Source organism: Dama dama, chromosome 33 (assembly GCF_033118175.1).
Source record: "Dama dama isolate Ldn47 chromosome 33, ASM3311817v1, whole genome shotgun sequence".
NCBI lineage: Eukaryota > Metazoa > Chordata > Mammalia > Artiodactyla > Cervidae > Dama > Dama dama.
The window spans coordinates 37,240,894-37,258,073 of NC_083713.1; the positions used below are offsets into that span (position 1 = coordinate 37,240,894).

The window sequence follows — 17,180 nt, forward strand, 5'->3', positions numbered from 1 at the left end:
AGGTCAAAGCTAAAATAAAGGTCTCTTGATTTTCAGTCTAGCCCTCTGTTTGCTAAATACTGCTACTTGATAAACGGAGCGCTATTAATTGTGAGTGCTATTAATTCCAAGATTGTGGAAGCACGGGTGCATTTGAAAGTCTGTAGAAATTGCACTGTAGTAACCGATTTTCTTCCCTAATTTTCTCATTAAATTTTCTTAATATAAAAAAATCAACTAATGGTGTATACACATAAATGTTAGTATAATAATAATTGCCAAAGAATGCTCAAACAACAGCACAATTGCACTCATCTCACACACTAGCATAGTAATGCTCAAAATTCTCTAAGCCAGGCTTCAAAGTACGTGAACCATGAACTTTCAGATATTCAAACTGGATTTAGAATAGGCAGAGGAACCAGAGATCAAATTGCCAACATCTGCTGGATCATCGAAAAAGCAAGAGAGTTCCAGAAAAGCATCTATTTCTGCCTTACTGACTATGCCAAAGCCTTTGACTATGTGGATCACAATAAACTGTGGAAAATTCTGAAAGAGATGGGTTACCAGACCACCTGACCTGCCTCTTCAGAAATCTGTATGCAGGTCAGGAAGCAAAAGTGAGACCTGGACATGGAACAACAGACTGGTTCCAAATAGGAAAAGGAGTACGTCAAGGCTGTATATTGTCACCATGCTTATTTAACTTATATGCAGAGTACATCATGAGAAATGCTGGGCTGGAGGAAGCACAAGCTGGAATCAAGATTGCCAGGAGAAATATCAATAACCTCAGATATGCAGATGATACCACCCTTATGGTAGAAAGTGAAGAAGAACTAAAGAGTCTCTTGATGAAAGTGAAAGAGGAGAATGAAAAAGTTGATTTAAAGCTCAACATTCAGAAAACTAAGATCATGGCATCTGGTCCCATCACTTTATGGCAAATAGATGGGAAACAGTGACAGACTATTTTGGGGGGCTCCAAAATCACTGCAGATGGTGACTGAAGCCATGAAATTAAAAGAAGAAAATCTGTGACCAACCGAGAGAGCATATTAAAAAGCAGAGACATTACTTTGCCAACAAAGGTCTGTCAAGGCTATCGTTTTTCCAGTAGTCATGTATGGATGTGAGGGTTGGACTATAAAGAAAGCTGAGTGCCAAAGAATTGATGCTTTTGAACTGTGGTGTTGGAGAAGACTCTTGAGAGTCCCTTGTATGGCAAGGAGATCCAACCAGTCCATCCTAAAGGAAATCAATCCTGAGTATCCATTGGAAGGACTGATGTTGAAGCTGAAACTCCAATACTTTGGCCCCTGATGCAAAGAACTGATTCACTGGAAAAGACCCCGATTCTTGGAAAGATTGAGGGCAGGAGTAGAAGGGGATGACAGAGGATGAGATGGTTGGACGGCATCACCAACTCAATAGATATGAGTTTGAGTAAGCTCTGGGTGTTGGTGATGGACAGGGAAGACTGGCGTGCTGCAGTCCATGGGGTCACAAAGAGTCAGACATGACTGAGCGACTGAACCGAACTGAATAATTGCCAACACTTATGTAACTCTTGCACCAGGTACTATTCCAAGTATGTTTCCCCTATTTCTCACAAAAATTTTAGAAAACACATTCCATTGTTATCTTTATTTTAACAGCAGAGGAAAAAACTGAGGAACAGAGAAAGTGAAAGTGAAGTCACTCAGTCATGTCCGACTCTTTGCCAGGCTCCTCCCTCCACTGAATTTTCCAGGCTAGAGTACTGGAGTGGGTTGCCATTTCCTTCCCTAGCAGCTCTTCCTAACCCAGGGATTGAACTCAGGTCTCCTGCATTGCAGGCAGATGCTTGACCATCTGAGCCACTAGGAAGCCACACAGAGAAGCTAACTAATTAACTAGCTAAAGGTTCTGTAGCATTTAAGTGATAGAGCTGATATCTGAACCCAGTATATTCTGGTTCAGAATCTCCCTGTTGAATTATCTGATCACACAAATGATGCCTTGAGCCCTCTCTCACAGATATCTCAGTAAAACTAGAACACCAATTGTCCTTAACTCCCAGTGACAGTCTACTCTGACAACACAGACTGAGTGAGATGCCTCTCCTGTCCTCCTCTGTCACATAGCCCCCACCCAAGATGCTAGTCTGTCATAATTTTTTTTCTTCTCATTTCCCAATTAATTTTAACTCCTTGAAGCAAAGGTTACTGAAAGACTGGCATAGAGTACAGTATAGGAATACAGGAGAGGTTCCATAAATGTCTGTTGAATCAATTAATGCTCTTATTGTTTGCAGGACTGCCTACTGGCACTCCAGACTACACCAAAACAGTCATATCCACTTCCCTCCACCACCACTACTCTGATTTCAACTTTTGTAGTTCTCCACATTACTAAAACTTCACATCTCTTTGAAATACCAATAGGTATTCTCTCCCCCACAAAAGTCTTACCTTCTAAATCTTCTTTCTCAAAGTGTGTTTTGAGAATAGAACGAGTTCCACCTCTATCCACAACTGCTTCTTCATCATTTCTCTGGAAGAGAGAGAGAGAAGACTAAATGATAGTACTATATATTCTCTTAATTTCAGAAAATAAACTTTAATGTAACCTGATAATTTAGAGGTCTAATTCAGTAACATAAACCTACTTGCACATGACTATTCTGTTTGATTATCAAGTGTTAGTTTACAAAAGAAAAGACTAAGATTAATTTGACCACACATTCAGAGAAGGAATGCCACTTGACTTTCCATGAAATTGAGGACAGTCAAACATTCTAGTTGGCATCATTTGTTAGTGAGATGAAAAACAGAAAACAAATAGTTATCCTGTCAATTTAGTAACATGCATTTTTATCTCTGATAAAGAATTCTTGTTAACAAGATGACATTTTGAACTGTACAAGAGAAATGTGAAAATCAGTAATATTAACACCACTAATGCTATGGCAGGGACAAATAATTCCATTGCCATTATAAACATGGTTGAGGAGAACTAACCTCTTGAAAGCAATTAGTAGCAATTACTAAATAAAGTACAACTCTAGTGACTTTGCTTCAGTATAATGCATTTTATTCAAACTAAACTGTAAATTACAATCATATGCATTAAACCTTCATTCAGTTTCTCTAAATTTTTTTACTTATTTAGAAGAACTGGACATAGGCTCTGTATTTTGAACACTGTACACATACTCAAAACAGTAGACTCAGTGATTAGGCATTCAGTAAAATAATGGAGGAGGTGTAAGCATATTCCATTTTGACCATGTAGGAATGGACAAAATACAAAATACTGAATGAAGAGAAATACAGATTATTTACAACTTGTATCTGATTGTGAACATCTATGTAAAAATTGCCTTAAAAGTGAACACTGGGCATGAAAGGAGAAATGAAAAGGTAGAATAAAGTTGAACGAATCTTCCAAGATCTATGTCTAAGCTTATCCAAGTTTATAACTATTAGAAAAGTAAAATATTTTTGTTTCTTCTTTGAAAGTCTTTTAATTCCTGATCATAATCTTAATAAAGATTTGTCCTCTATGTTGAGCAAATCAGTACTTTCAGCTGTAGGATTATAGACATGGAAAAAGTGAAAGTGTTAGTCGTTCAGTCATGTCTGACTCTGCGACCCCACGTACTGTAGCCCACCAGGCTCCTCTGTCCATAGGATTCTCCAGGCAAGAATACTGGTGGGTTGCCATTCCCTTCTCCAGGGGATCTTCCTGACCCAGGGACTGGGTCTCCTGGTCTCCTGCATTGCACACAGATTCTTTACCGTCTGAACCACCAGGGAAACCCAGATTATAGACATATTTCAATCTAAAATGATCAGCTCTCAAATCCTTCAAATGCAGCAAAATATGTAGCAGAAGGACATGCTTTATGCCCTGTTGTCTTTCTGACAACTTGTGCTGACACAAGGCAGGGTAAAGTCTTTGAAATCAGAATTAAAGAAACTTACAATATAATGAGAGAAAAAATTAAAATGAAGATAGATTTCAGGACCCATTGCTCTTCTGTTTGGCAAGGTTTAAGAAAATCTGTTGATTTAAGCAATAATAGCAATAGCCAAAGTCGAGACATATCATTTTCCTGAACCAAATAAATGCAAGCTTCAGCCTATTTTGAATCTGCTCTTGATACATTTACAAATGAAATTTATTCTCTGTGCAAGACATTTTCAAATATATGTCACATTGGAATACAACTCTGCCCTCTGGGGTGTTGTTAGGAAGAATGCCAAAAGCTAAGTCATGCATCCTTGTTCAAAGGTCAGAAAGAGCACTGTTCCACTATAACTCAAAATGGCAGTGTCTGAAAACAACTGCAAAATGGAAAGCTTTATATAGAATATATGAAGATGTTTTCCACATACAATAAATATTTGATTTTGATTTCAAAGACCTGAAGCAATTTTCAACTTATACAAAATGTTTTTTCCCCTTATTTATAGAAAGCATGTATACTCTCTGTATACAAAAGATAATTCTCTTGAATAGCTAATGTTAAGATACTGAGATAAAATAAAATTCTGCATCAGAAGGAGAAGTAGAATCTAAATAGGAAATAGCTGATTGTTTAATTACTATGCAGGTTACAAGCAGAAGTGACCTAATTTTAATTTTTCTTTAAAAGAGAAAGAACTAGAAGCTAGAATGTGAATATAACTCAATGTAAGTGACTCATTTTGTAGTTTCACATTATCCTCTTTAAATATCCCTAGTTGTTCCATATTTGCAGTTAAAAATTCCCAAGATATAGATTAATGCTAATACATACACTGAAATTCCTCAACTTTGGCTATAGCTCAAAAGATTGCTTTGATATTATTCAAGACTTTTAGCAGAGTAGTTCCCTTCCCCCATATTACCAGGAGCAGGTAAACATGAGGTGTGATAATGGGAAATGCAGAGCAACATATGGCACTGGGTCCAGTCCATGTGGTAATCCCAAATAGAGCAATAAGTAAAATTTTTACTTCATCTTGAACTGTCATTATCTTTAGAATTGGTGAAAATCAGATATATATTAATATGCCTTAATTTCCATATGTATTAATATTTACTCATCTAGGAGAAAATTTTAGCACTGTGTTAGAGAGACAACACGTAAATATATTACACTGCCTTTCAATACAATTCACCTTTGCTATACTATAGGGTAAACACTTTTCAGATGGTTGAGCCCAGCAAATAGTGTTTTAATTGGATAGGGGAACATGGTCCATAGTGAAAAATACATATCCCAACACAGTCACATATTCATATACATGTAATCAAAAGTTTGGCAAATAGCATTTATTCTTACTATAAACAAGGCACTCTGATATTTTCTGTTCAAGGGTATACTACTTCATTCAGAAGTCCTAGTCACTACCCATTATAGTTATTTAAGGACTGAAAAATGGCTTGTGACCTGCAATTTGAAAAACATTGGTATAGACTATGACCCTGGGATAGACGAACTTATTCACACAGAAATTTCTTCTAGAATTGTTTATAAATATCATCAGCTCTGAGAGTATGCAAAAAAAAAAAAATCTTTTTCTGATTTACCATGGCTCTTGAGCAGAGTCATAAATGAAATAAACTTTTCTAGTTTTACAAGCCAAAATCTAACAGCAATCTTCTGGGCAGGAAAACTGAAACTTTTTCATGTCCTTTTGATAATTCTCATCTCATCTGAAAATGGGTTAATAGAGGAGAAAGCAGTTCTTTTTCAATTCAGAGTTTTTTCTTCCTTATAACTATTTATCATATTTTTAAAAAAGTAACCACTTTTTCTGCCTTTTTAAAAAATATCAGATATTAGCATACTATGGTGTCCCATATATTCTCTACTAATCCTTACAGATCCACTTTCCACTCATTCTCCATGCTCTGTTTCTTTACAGACTGCATCACTAGGATCCCTTGACTTTTAACTTCCCATAATGACAGAAGACTACAGAGTTGGGCCCAGGGAAACATGGCCCCTGTTGGACCATAGTTTGGAAATGACTGTGATCCTTTATTAAAGAACAAAGATCTTGTCATGTGACTTCTACAGCTATAGATCTCACTGGTTTGCATTAACCACTTCCTTGCTCCTTTAGGCCTAGGAGTAGTAACAGTTTCCAGCTGTTGCACATTTCTAGAATTTGATTAAACCTATTTGATTACCCTTTATCCTGCCTACACTTTTTAAAAAAATTTTGCTGGAGTATAGTTGGTTTACAATGCTGTATTAGTTTTGGGCATACAGCAAAGTGAATCAGTTATACATATACGTCTTTTTAAATTCTTTTCCAATATCAGTTCAGTTCAGTCGCTCAGTCGTGTCTGATCTTTGCGACCCCATGAACTGCAGCACGCCAGGTCTCCCTGTCCATCACCAACTCCCAGAGTCCACCCAAACCCATGTCCATTGATCGGTGATGCCATCCAACCATCTCATCCTCTGTCATCCCCTTCTTCTCCTGCCCTCAATCTTTCCCAGCATCAGGTCTTTTCCAATGAGTCAGCTCTTTGCATCAGGTGGCCAAAGTATTGGGAGTTTCAGCTTCAACATCAGTCCTTCCAATGAACACCCAGGACTGATCTCCTTTAGGATGGACTGGTTGGATCTCCCTGCAGTCCAAGGGACTCTCAAGAGTCTTCTCCAACACTACAGTTCAAAAGCATCAATTCTATGGCACTCAGCGTTCTTTATAGTTCAACTTTCACATCCATACATGACTACTGGAAAATCATAGCCTTGATTAGACAGAACTTTGTTGACAAAGTAATGCCTCTGCTTTTTAATATGGTGTCTAGGTTGGTCGTAACTTTCCTTCCAAGGAGCAAGCATCTTTTAATTTCATGGCTTCAGTCACGATCTGCAGTGATTTTGGAGCCCAGAAAAATAAAGTCAGCCACTGTTTCCACTGTTTCCTCATCTATTTGCCATGAAGTGATGGGACCAGATGCCATGATCTTAGTTTTCAGAATGTTTAGCTTTAAATCAACTTTTTCACTCTCCTCTTTCACTTTCATCAAGAGGCTCATTAGTTCTTCTTCACTTTCTACCATAAGGGTGGTATCATCTGCATATCTGAGGTTATTGATATTTCTCCTGGCAATCTTGATTCCAGCTGTGCTTCCTCCAGCCCAGCATTTCTCATAATGTACTCTGCATATAAGTTAAATAAGCATGGTGACAATATACAGCCTTGACGTACTCCTTTTCCTACTTGGAACCAGTCTGTTGTTCCATGTCCAGTTCTCACTGTTGCTTCCTGACCTGCATACAGATTTCTCAAGAGGCAGGTCAGGTGGTCTGGGATTCCCATCTCTTCCAGAATTTTCCAGAGTTTATTGTGATCCACACAGTCAAAGGCTTTGGCATAGTCAATAAGGCAGAAATAGATGCTTTTCTGGAACTCTCTTGCTTTTTGGATGATCCAGCGGATGTTGGCAATTTGATCTCTGGTTCCTCTGCCTTTTCTAAAACCAGCTTGAACATCTGGAAGTTCATGGTTCACGTATTGCTGAAGCCTGGCTTGGAGAATTTTAAGCATCACTTTACTAGCATGTGAGATGAGTGTAATTGTGCAGTAGTTTGAGCATTCTTTGGCATTGCCTTTCTTGGGGATTGGAATGACAACTGACCTTTTCCAGTCCTGTGGCCACTGCTCAGTTTTCCAAATTTGCTGGCATATTGAGTAGAGCACTTTCACAGCATCATCTTTTAAGATTTGAAATGACTCAACTGGAATTCCATCACCTCCATTAGCTTTGTTCCTAGCAATGCTTCCTAAGGCCCACTTGACTTCACATTCCAGGATGTCTGGATCTAGGTGAGTGGTCACACCATTGTGGTTATCTGGGTCATGAAGATCTTTTTTGTACAGTTCTTCTGTGTATTCTTGCCACCTCTTCTTAATATTTTCTGCTTCTGTTAGGTCCCCCCCATTTCTGTCCTTTATTGAGCCCATCTTGCATAAAATGTTCCCTTGGTATCTCTAATTTTCTTGAAGAGATCTCTAGTCTTTCCCATTCTATCATTTTCCTCTGTTTCTTTGCACTGACCACTGAGGAAGGCTTTCTTATCTCTCCTTGCTGTTCTTTGGAACTCTGCATTCAAATGGGTATATCTTTCCTTTTCTCCCTTTCTTTTCACTTCCCTTCTTTTCACAGCTGTTTGTAAGGCCTCCTCAGAGAGCCATTTTGTTTTTTTGCATTTCTTTTTCTTGGGGATGGTCTTGAGTCCTGTCTCCTATATAATGTCATGAACCTTCATCCATAGTTCATCAGGCACTCTGTCTATCAGATCTAGTCCCTTACATCTATTTCTCACTTCCACTGTATAGTCATAAGTGGATTTGATTTAGGTCATACCTGAATGGTCTAGTGGTTTTCCCCACTTTCTTCAATTTAAGTCTGAATTTGGCAATAAGGAATTCATGATCTGAGCCACAGTCAGCTCTGCGTTTTGTTTTTGCTGACCGTATAGAGCTTCTCCATCTTTGGCTGCAAAGAATATAATCAGTCTGATTTCGGTGTTGACCATCTGGTGATGTCCATGTGTAGAGCCTTCTCTTGTGTTGTTGGAAGAGGGTGTTTGCTATGACCAGTGCTTTTCCCATATACTTCATTACAGAGAACTGAGTAGATTTCCCTGTGCTATACAGTAGGTCTTTAATAATTATCTTTTTTATATATGGTAGTGTATATATTTCATCCAAATCAGTCCTTTCATTAAATTTTTTTCTCACACTTTTTGAGTGACAGTCTCTTTCTTGCTATGACTCTGATTCACATGTCACATCTATTTTAATGATTAAATACTATGATATCAAGATTTGGAGACATGAACATATAATCAAAATGGCTACCTACATACAGAACTTTGACTACAAAGTATCTGTCAAAAACACTGTCTAATGTTCAACTAGGTATAATTTGTTTATTTTTGCTTTTATTTCTTTTGTCTTTGGAGACAGATCCAGAAAAAAAAAAATATTGCTACCATTTATGTTATAGAGTGTTCTGCCTATGTTCTCTTCTAAGAGTTTTATGGTTTCAAGTCTTAGATTTAGATCTTATCTATTTTAAGCTTGTTTTCCTATATGATGTGAGGAAATGTTCTAATCTCATTCTTGTACATGAAGCTGTCCAGGTTTCCCAGCATCACTTATTGAAGAGATTGTCTTTCCTCCAGTTGTTTTTTCCCTCCTTTGTCATAGTCTATTAATAATTGATCACAGTCAATGGCTTTATTTCTGAGCTTTCTATTCTATTCCATTGATCTATGTGTTTGTTTTTGTGTCAGCACCATGCTGTTTCTGTTTCTGTGGTTTTTTGTCATAGTCTGAAGTCAAGACACATGATACTTCCAGTTTTATTCTTTTATCTCAAGATTGCTTTACCAGCATTATTTACACTAGCCAAGATATGGAAGCAACCCGTGTCCATCAACAGTTGAATGGATAAAGAACATGGGGTATGTATATACAAAGAAATATTATTCAGCCATAAAAAGAATGAAATTCTGCCAGTTGTAACACCATGCATGGACCTAGAGTGTATTATACTTAGTGAAATAAATCAGAGAAATACAAATACTACGTTTTTACCTATATGTGGAATCTAGAAAATAAAGCAAATGAATGTATGCAACAAAACAGAAACAGGCTCACAGACATAGAAAACAAACTAGTGGTTACCACTGGGAGAAGGAAGGGGGAGAGGCAAAATAGGGGTATGGAATTAATAAGATACAAACTACTTGCCACTTTCTGTGGTGCTGTGCATGGGTTCCTTTTGCCAAGTGTCCTGTCCATTGATTGATTAGAGGCATTTGTCTGAGAAGGGACCAGATGCAGGATGCTTGAGTAATCTGTTCTTTTCTTCCTTCTGCCCTGTTCTGTTCTGTAGTGGGGGGCAGTGGAACTACATGTAGGTCTTAACTATGGCATCTTCTAGGTGTGCTGGGCATCAAGGTAAAGATCATGCTGCCTTGGGACCCAACTGGTAAGATTGGCCCTAAGAAGCCTCTGCCTGATCACGTGAGCATTGTGGAACCCAAAGATGAAATACTGCCCACCACCCCCATCTCTGAACAGAAGGATGGGAAGCCAGAGCCGCCTGCCATGCCCCAGCCGGTACCCACAGCATAATAGGTCTCCTTGGCTGCTGGTTCTGGAATCTGAATGTTGCTCTGCAAAGACCTTTAATAAAATCTTTTTAAAAGAAAAAAAAAAAAAAGATACAAACTACTATGTATAAAATAGATAAGCAACAAAGATATATTATACAGCACAGGACAGTGTAGCCATTATTTTGTAATAACTTCAAAAGAAGTATAATCTATAAAAATATTGAATCACTATTCTGTATACCTGAAACTAATATGACATTGTAAAGCAACTATATTTGAATAAAAAACACATACCACCTAAAAAAATAAATATAATCACATCCGTATTTTTACAAATATACAAACAATCTTTTTGTATACAATCTATAACAATAAAATACAATTCAAAAAATGTTATGATTAACAAAAAATACTGTTAAATAAAGATTAGAGGAAAAAATGGTAGGGAGGAGACTGACTCGTCAAAGAACTGTCAGTAGCATAGATAACTCAAGAATGTTTAATTTATGAAATAAATGAAAAATAAGGGATAGAATAAACTTCTGGATATGCAAAAGGGAATAAAAAGAGTAACTAATCAAATATAAGTAGTAAACGTTTGCAAAGAAGTAATATATGTATATATTTCTAGCCATGAGGCTCTAAACAGAAATTACCTTTTAATTTAGTTTACAGGGTCTCTCTCAACCTATGTATTAATATATTGGTTAATATTAATGAAACATTTTCCAGTATTGATTTAAGAATTAGTAGGAACATACAGACACATGTATTTTATAAACATCACCTGAGAGCCACATTATTTCTAAGGGCTCCAAACTTGTCAGTTCTCATTAATTTTAAAATACTTAACAGAAAATGAAGGTTGATTTTATTCACTTCACAAATGTTAAAACATGTTTTCTATAACTTTAACATCTCACATACCACATTATTATCATACTTTGCTTTAGTAATGGGTTGCTACTGTTTCACTGAAAACATACAGAATTTTAACTTCTTGGTTTTCTTATCCATCTCATTACTTTTTATTTCAAATTGTGAAAATATAAAAAGTGAACATTAACACCTGAATTCAGTGTTACTATTCACTATATGTGTCCATATTTACTCTGGAGACATCCTATTTTTTTTTTCATTTTTCCATGTGAGCTAAAGCACTATACAAACTGAAAAAGGTCCATTGTTTAACCTCTAATTATATTATGCTGCATTACACAGTGCAATAGATAAGAAAGCATCAGCTCAGAGATTAACATTTCATAAGAGCTCAATAAATACTAGCTGAACTGAAATCTAAGCATATATCAGGCTTAACTTTGAGTTTCATTTAGTATATTTCAATAAAATAAATGTACCCATATATTTTTACTAGCATATTATTTTGAAATTAGGTATTTAAATCTTGTGTCTACTTTAAAATGTAGACTATAAAAAAATAAAAATAAAATGTAGACTATTCCATTTCATGGTAATATAAGTTCAATCCATCTAATTTATACACTGTACTAACTGAATTATATGAAATATATGTATTCTAAAGTAGCACAAGAAATCTTTCTCCTTCTGGTGTTTTTTAATAAAAAAGCAGTGAGTCCACTTCTAAAGTGTCTGATTGGGGAGGTGGCAATTAGGTTTCATTTGCTTATGCAAAGTCAATGTGTTATTTCATCTTTACACATACAAGAAAAAATAGAACTGAGAATAAGAATTGGAGAGTAAAACCCTCTGTCATAGGAATAGGGATAAGAAGGCATAAACTAATCATCATGTAGAAATTTTAGGATTTTTCTCTTTTTCACTTGGAAAAGTTCACCCATGCAAATTTTAAAAACCTATTAGAGACTACAGAATTATGACAGGGAAATGAAGTAGTCTAGAGTCAGGTTTGAAATACTGAAATGTTAAAATGTTGAGAAGCTTAGTGATGAAAATCTTCCAATGCTAAGCTATCTCTGGCTCAGGATTACCTTCATCACAACATATGATACTGTATTTATTACCATCACTGTGATTCAAAGAATACTATCTCTCCTGTCAGGCCTCCTAGGGGGCCTTACATTTGATGGTTTAAGGATAAAAAGTGTATGAGACATTAAGAACAATTTCAATTAGTCAAAAATATTCTAATGGGCAATCATTCTTCATAATTGAGTCTCTGTGTTGTTTGCCCATGTGATCCTCCAGATTTGTTTGCTTGTTTTGAATTCTCACCTCCTGCCTTGTCACTAAGTCCTCTTACATCCTCATTTCTCCAGATTAACACAATTTTGTACCCAGAAAAACGATGCTAACTGCTGCTAAATTTCCTGCTGCTGCTTCATGCTGTCTTTACTCTCTTCACATTGCTTGCATATAAAATGCCTTACAAGCCTCCATCTGTCTTGTAGGTCTTTTATACACACACACACACACACACACACACACACACACACACACATATAATATTCTTGAAACTTAAAATTCCATGAATGGGTAAAACAGTGGGCTGGAGAGACAATTAAAGAATTGGAGAAAATATCTGAAAAAATTATACAGAATATATCACAGGAAAACATTAAGAAAAATATGAAGTAGATATTTTTTAAATGAGGGATAATATGATAAAGTCTAACATATACTTGGAGTTCTAGAAGATGAGAATAGAGAAAATGAAGAAGTACTGTTTGAAAATAGGTGAAAATCTTCCAAAATTGATAGAAGACATGAATCCTCAGATTCAGGAATCACAATGAATTACAAACAGAATAATTAAAAGACAATTCACACATATACATATCACGTGGAACTGCAAAATGACACATTTTTAAAGCAGCAAGGAAAAAAAAGATTACCTACAAAGGAATGACAAACTAATAAAAATAGAAGCCAGAAGACAGTAAAATAATATATTCAGGATACTAAGAAAAAAATTGCTAATCTAGAAGTAAATATTTAGTTAAGCTATCATTCAAGAAATGTACTTTAGACAAATAGAAATTAAGAGAATTTATCACTAAGGCACCCTTTCTAAAGGAACTTCTAAGTAAATACATCAGGAGGAAATAAAACTATCCCAGAAAGAATGTCTGAGATGCAAGAAGGAGTCCTGAGCCAAGAAACTGAAAGATATAAAGAAAAATAAAAGTAAAATAAGATAAATTTAAACATGGGCATACACATACATACCTTTTGAGTTAGTGCTTTTGTTTTCTATGGATAAATACCCAGATGTGGAGTTGCTGGGACATTTGGTAGTTCTAATTTTGAGGAGTCTCCATACTGTTTTCCATAGTGGTTTCCCCAATTTACATTTCCACCAACAGTGCACAGGGATTCCCTTCTTCCACATCCTCTCTAACACTTGCCATTTGTTGGTCTTTTGATAACAGACATTTTAACAGGTGTGAAGTGATATCTTACTGTGGCTTTCATTTGCATTTCCCTGACAATTAGTGAGCAATTTTTATGTATCTGTTAGGTGTCCACACATTTCCTGTGGAAAAAAAAAAATGTCTATTTGGGTGCTCTGCCCACTTTTTAATCCAATTCTTTTGCTACTGAGTTGTATGAGTTCTCTACATATTCATCCCTTATCAGATATATGATTTGCAAATATTTTCTCCCATTCAGTAGGTTGCCTCTTCATTTTGTTATAGTTTCCTTTACTATGAAACAGCTTTTTAATTTGATGTAGTTCTACTTGTTTACTTTTTCTTTAGTTACCTTTGTTTTTCATATCAAATTCAAAAAAAAGGTAATTGATCTCTATATTTTATGTTAGTTCTCCTCGGAGGTCTTGGATTCTTTGCTTTCATGCTTATATGTACAAAGGTGAAATCAAAAAGTGAATTGGAAGCTCTACGTATTTGGATAGGGCTTGTCAGCTTCGAGCATATTGTAAAGTGATTTGGTTTGGTTGTTTCTTGGGGGAACCCTGATGTCAATATGTCTGGGACATTCCTCCTGAGCTTGTTGAGTTCACTTGGATCTTTTATTATCCTGCCTGGCAGATGAAGACCTGGCTGTCAACTTTCAAGAAGCAAAATGGAGGAGAGTTGGGATCACAGTATTCTTACTGAAGTTGTTTTTAATACGATGTTTTATGAATTTATCTGTTCCTGGATTTCTCAGTCCAAAGAGATTCTACTTTACTCCCTCCATATAATAAAACTTCAGTCTACTGATGGAGTGGCATTGGAATATTTGCCAGTTGATTGAAGTGAAGGAGGATGATGATCCAGAAATATGATTTAGTTTCAATGCAATACACTAGCAGCTTGATTCTCTCTTTCAGAGGTATCTGGTGCCCTTCAGGATGTTTCAGTATAGACTGGGCTGTTTCTCAGCTCTTGCCACTGCCAGTTAACAATTCTGTTTTCTCTGTTATCCACATCACTTGGCATTTTCCTCCTGTTTTTCAACTGACAAAATATGCCACTGTTTTCTTTTTCCTCTCCCATTCTCCACACCTTAATATAGTTTTAGTATAGAAAAAAGGTTAAAAATATCATTACTTCTTTTCTTCATGGGATTTTGGGAGAAAGGAAAACTAGCTGTGGGTATTCTACTTTGTAGTCTTATAAAAATTATCCTGATTTTCCTTTATCTTTGCTATCCTTTCAGAAAATATCTACCAGGGTAATAATATCTTCTTAAAATTATTCTATTATTAATATTTATTATGCTACTATTATAGTTCATTGAAACTATTATCACATTCTCTAATCCCTAATTCACAGCACAACCCCTCAATAAACTTATACTTTAGTATTCTTAAACTTACATAACATAATGCACCTATTGAGTTAATATTTACTAATAATTTAATATATGCCAGCTATCTTACAAGCAGTGGGGATCAGTTCAGCTCAGTTCAGTTCAGTCGCTCAGTCATTTCTGACGATTCACGACCTCCATGGTTTGCATCACAAAAGACCTCCCTGTCCATCACCAACTCGCTCAGTTTACTCAGACTCATGTCCATTGAGTCAGTGATGCCATCCAACCATCTCATCCTCTGTCGTCCCATTCTCCTCCCGCCTTCAGTCTTTCCCAGCATCAGGGTCTTTTCCAATGAGTCAGCTCTTCACATCAAGTGGCCAAAGTATTGGAGTTTCAGCTTCAACATCAGTCCTTCCAATGAATACTCAGGATTGATTTCCTTTAGGATGAACTGGTTGGATCTCCTTGCAGTCCAAGGGACTCTCAAGAGTCTTCTCCAACACCACAGTACAAAAGCATCAATTCTTTGGCGCTCGACTTTCTTTAGAGTCCAACTCTCACATCCATACATGACTACTGGAAAAACCATAGCCTTGACTAAACGGAACTTTGCTGGCAAAGCAATGTCTCTGCTTTGTAATATGCTGTCTAGGTTGGTTATAACTTTTCTTCCAAGGAGCAAGCGTCTTTTAATTTTATGGCTTCAGTCACCATCTGCAGTGATTTTGGAGCCCCCCACAAAATAGAGTATGTCACAGTTTCCCCATATATTTACCATGAACTGATGGGACCAGATGCCATGATCTTAATTTTCTAAATGTTGAGCTTTAAGCCAACTTTTTCATGCTCCTCTTCCAATTTCATCAAGAGGCTCTTTAGTTCTTCACTTTCTGCCATAAGGGTGGTAACATCTGCATATCTGAGGTTATTGTTGTTTATTCTTGCAATCTTGATTCCAGCTTGTGCTTTATCCAGCCTGGCATTTCTCATGATGTACTCTGCGTATAAGTTAAATAAGTAGGGTGACAATATACACCCTTGATGTACTCCTTTCCCAATTTGGAACCAGTCCATTGTTCCACCACCAGTTCTAACTGTTGCTTCTCGACCTACATACAGGTTTCACAGGAGGCAGGTCAGGTGGTCTGGTATTCCCATCTCTTTCAGAATTTTCCAGTTTCTTGTGATCCACACAATCAAAGGCTTTGGCATAGTCAAAGCAAAAATAGATGTTTTTCTGGAACTCTCTCGCTTTTTTGATGATCCAACAGACATTGGCAATTTAATTTCTGGTTCCTTTGTCTTTTCTAAATCCAGCTTGAACATCTGGAAGTTCACGGTTCATGTACTGTTGAAGCCTGGCTTGGAGAATTTTGAGCATTACTTTGCTAGCGTGTGAGATGAGTACATTTGTGTGGTAGTCTGAACATTCTTTGGCATTGTCATTCTTTGGGATTGGAATGAAAACTGACCTTTTTCTGTCCTGGGGCCACTGCTGAGTTTTCCAAATTTGTTGGCATATTGAGTGCAGCACTTTCACAGTATCATCTTTTAGGATTTGAAATAGCTCAACTAGAATTCCATCACCTCCACTAGCTTTGTTCCTTGTGATGATTCCTAAGGCCTACTTGACTTCGCATTCCAGAATGTATGGCTCTAGGTGAGTAATCACACCATCATGATTATCTGGGTAGTGAAGATCTTTTTTATATAGTTCTTCTGTGTATTCTTGCCACCTCTTCTTAATATTTTGTGCTTCTGTTAGGTTCATACCATTTCTGTCCTTTATTGTGCCCATGTTTGCATGAAATATTCCCTTGGTATCTCTGATTTTTTTTGAAGAGATCTCTAGTCTTTGAAGCCCCAGCAAGATGGTAGGAGAGGTGAAATGGCATTTAGAATCAAACCCCATACCCGCAAGAGAGGGCTCAGACATACCTTGTACGCACCAGGACCCATAGACCCCACAGAGACTGAGACAGAACAGTGTTTGAGTGTTTCCTGAGGAGGTACGGGTCAGCAGTGGACTGCTGCAGGGGAAGGGGCTGTGGGTGCAATGGACCTGGGTATGGTATAAGCCCTCTTGAAGGAGGTTGCCATTAACCCCACCATAGAGCTGTGAGAACTTACACAGGACTGGGGGAACAGACTCGTGGAGGGCACAAACAAAACGTTGTGTGCACCAGGACCAGGAGAAAGGAGCAGTAAAACCACAAGAGATGGACTCAAAATAGCCCATTAGGGTCCAGGAGTCTCCGGTGGAGGCAAGGGTCGGTGCTGGCCTGCTGCAGGTTAGTGGCAATGAGTGTAGCAGTGCATGCATGGGACCTCTTGAAGGAGGTCACCATTATCTTCATTACCTCCACCA

At 37.0% G+C, this 17,180-nt stretch overlaps 1 protein-coding gene across 2 annotated transcripts in view; it reads right to left on the reverse strand.

Moving 5' to 3' along the window:
* SLC4A10 (solute carrier family 4 member 10) overlaps positions 1–17,180 on the reverse strand; it is a 327,476-nt gene that overhangs the window by 199,879 nt on the left and 110,417 nt on the right. For both annotated transcript variants that reach the window (XM_061135667.1, XM_061135668.1), the window contains exon 2: positions 2,436–2,517. In XM_061135667.1, the coding sequence (XP_060991650.1) occupies positions 2,436–2,517 (82 nt within the window). The remainder of the gene's footprint in view (positions 1–2,435; positions 2,518–17,180) is intronic.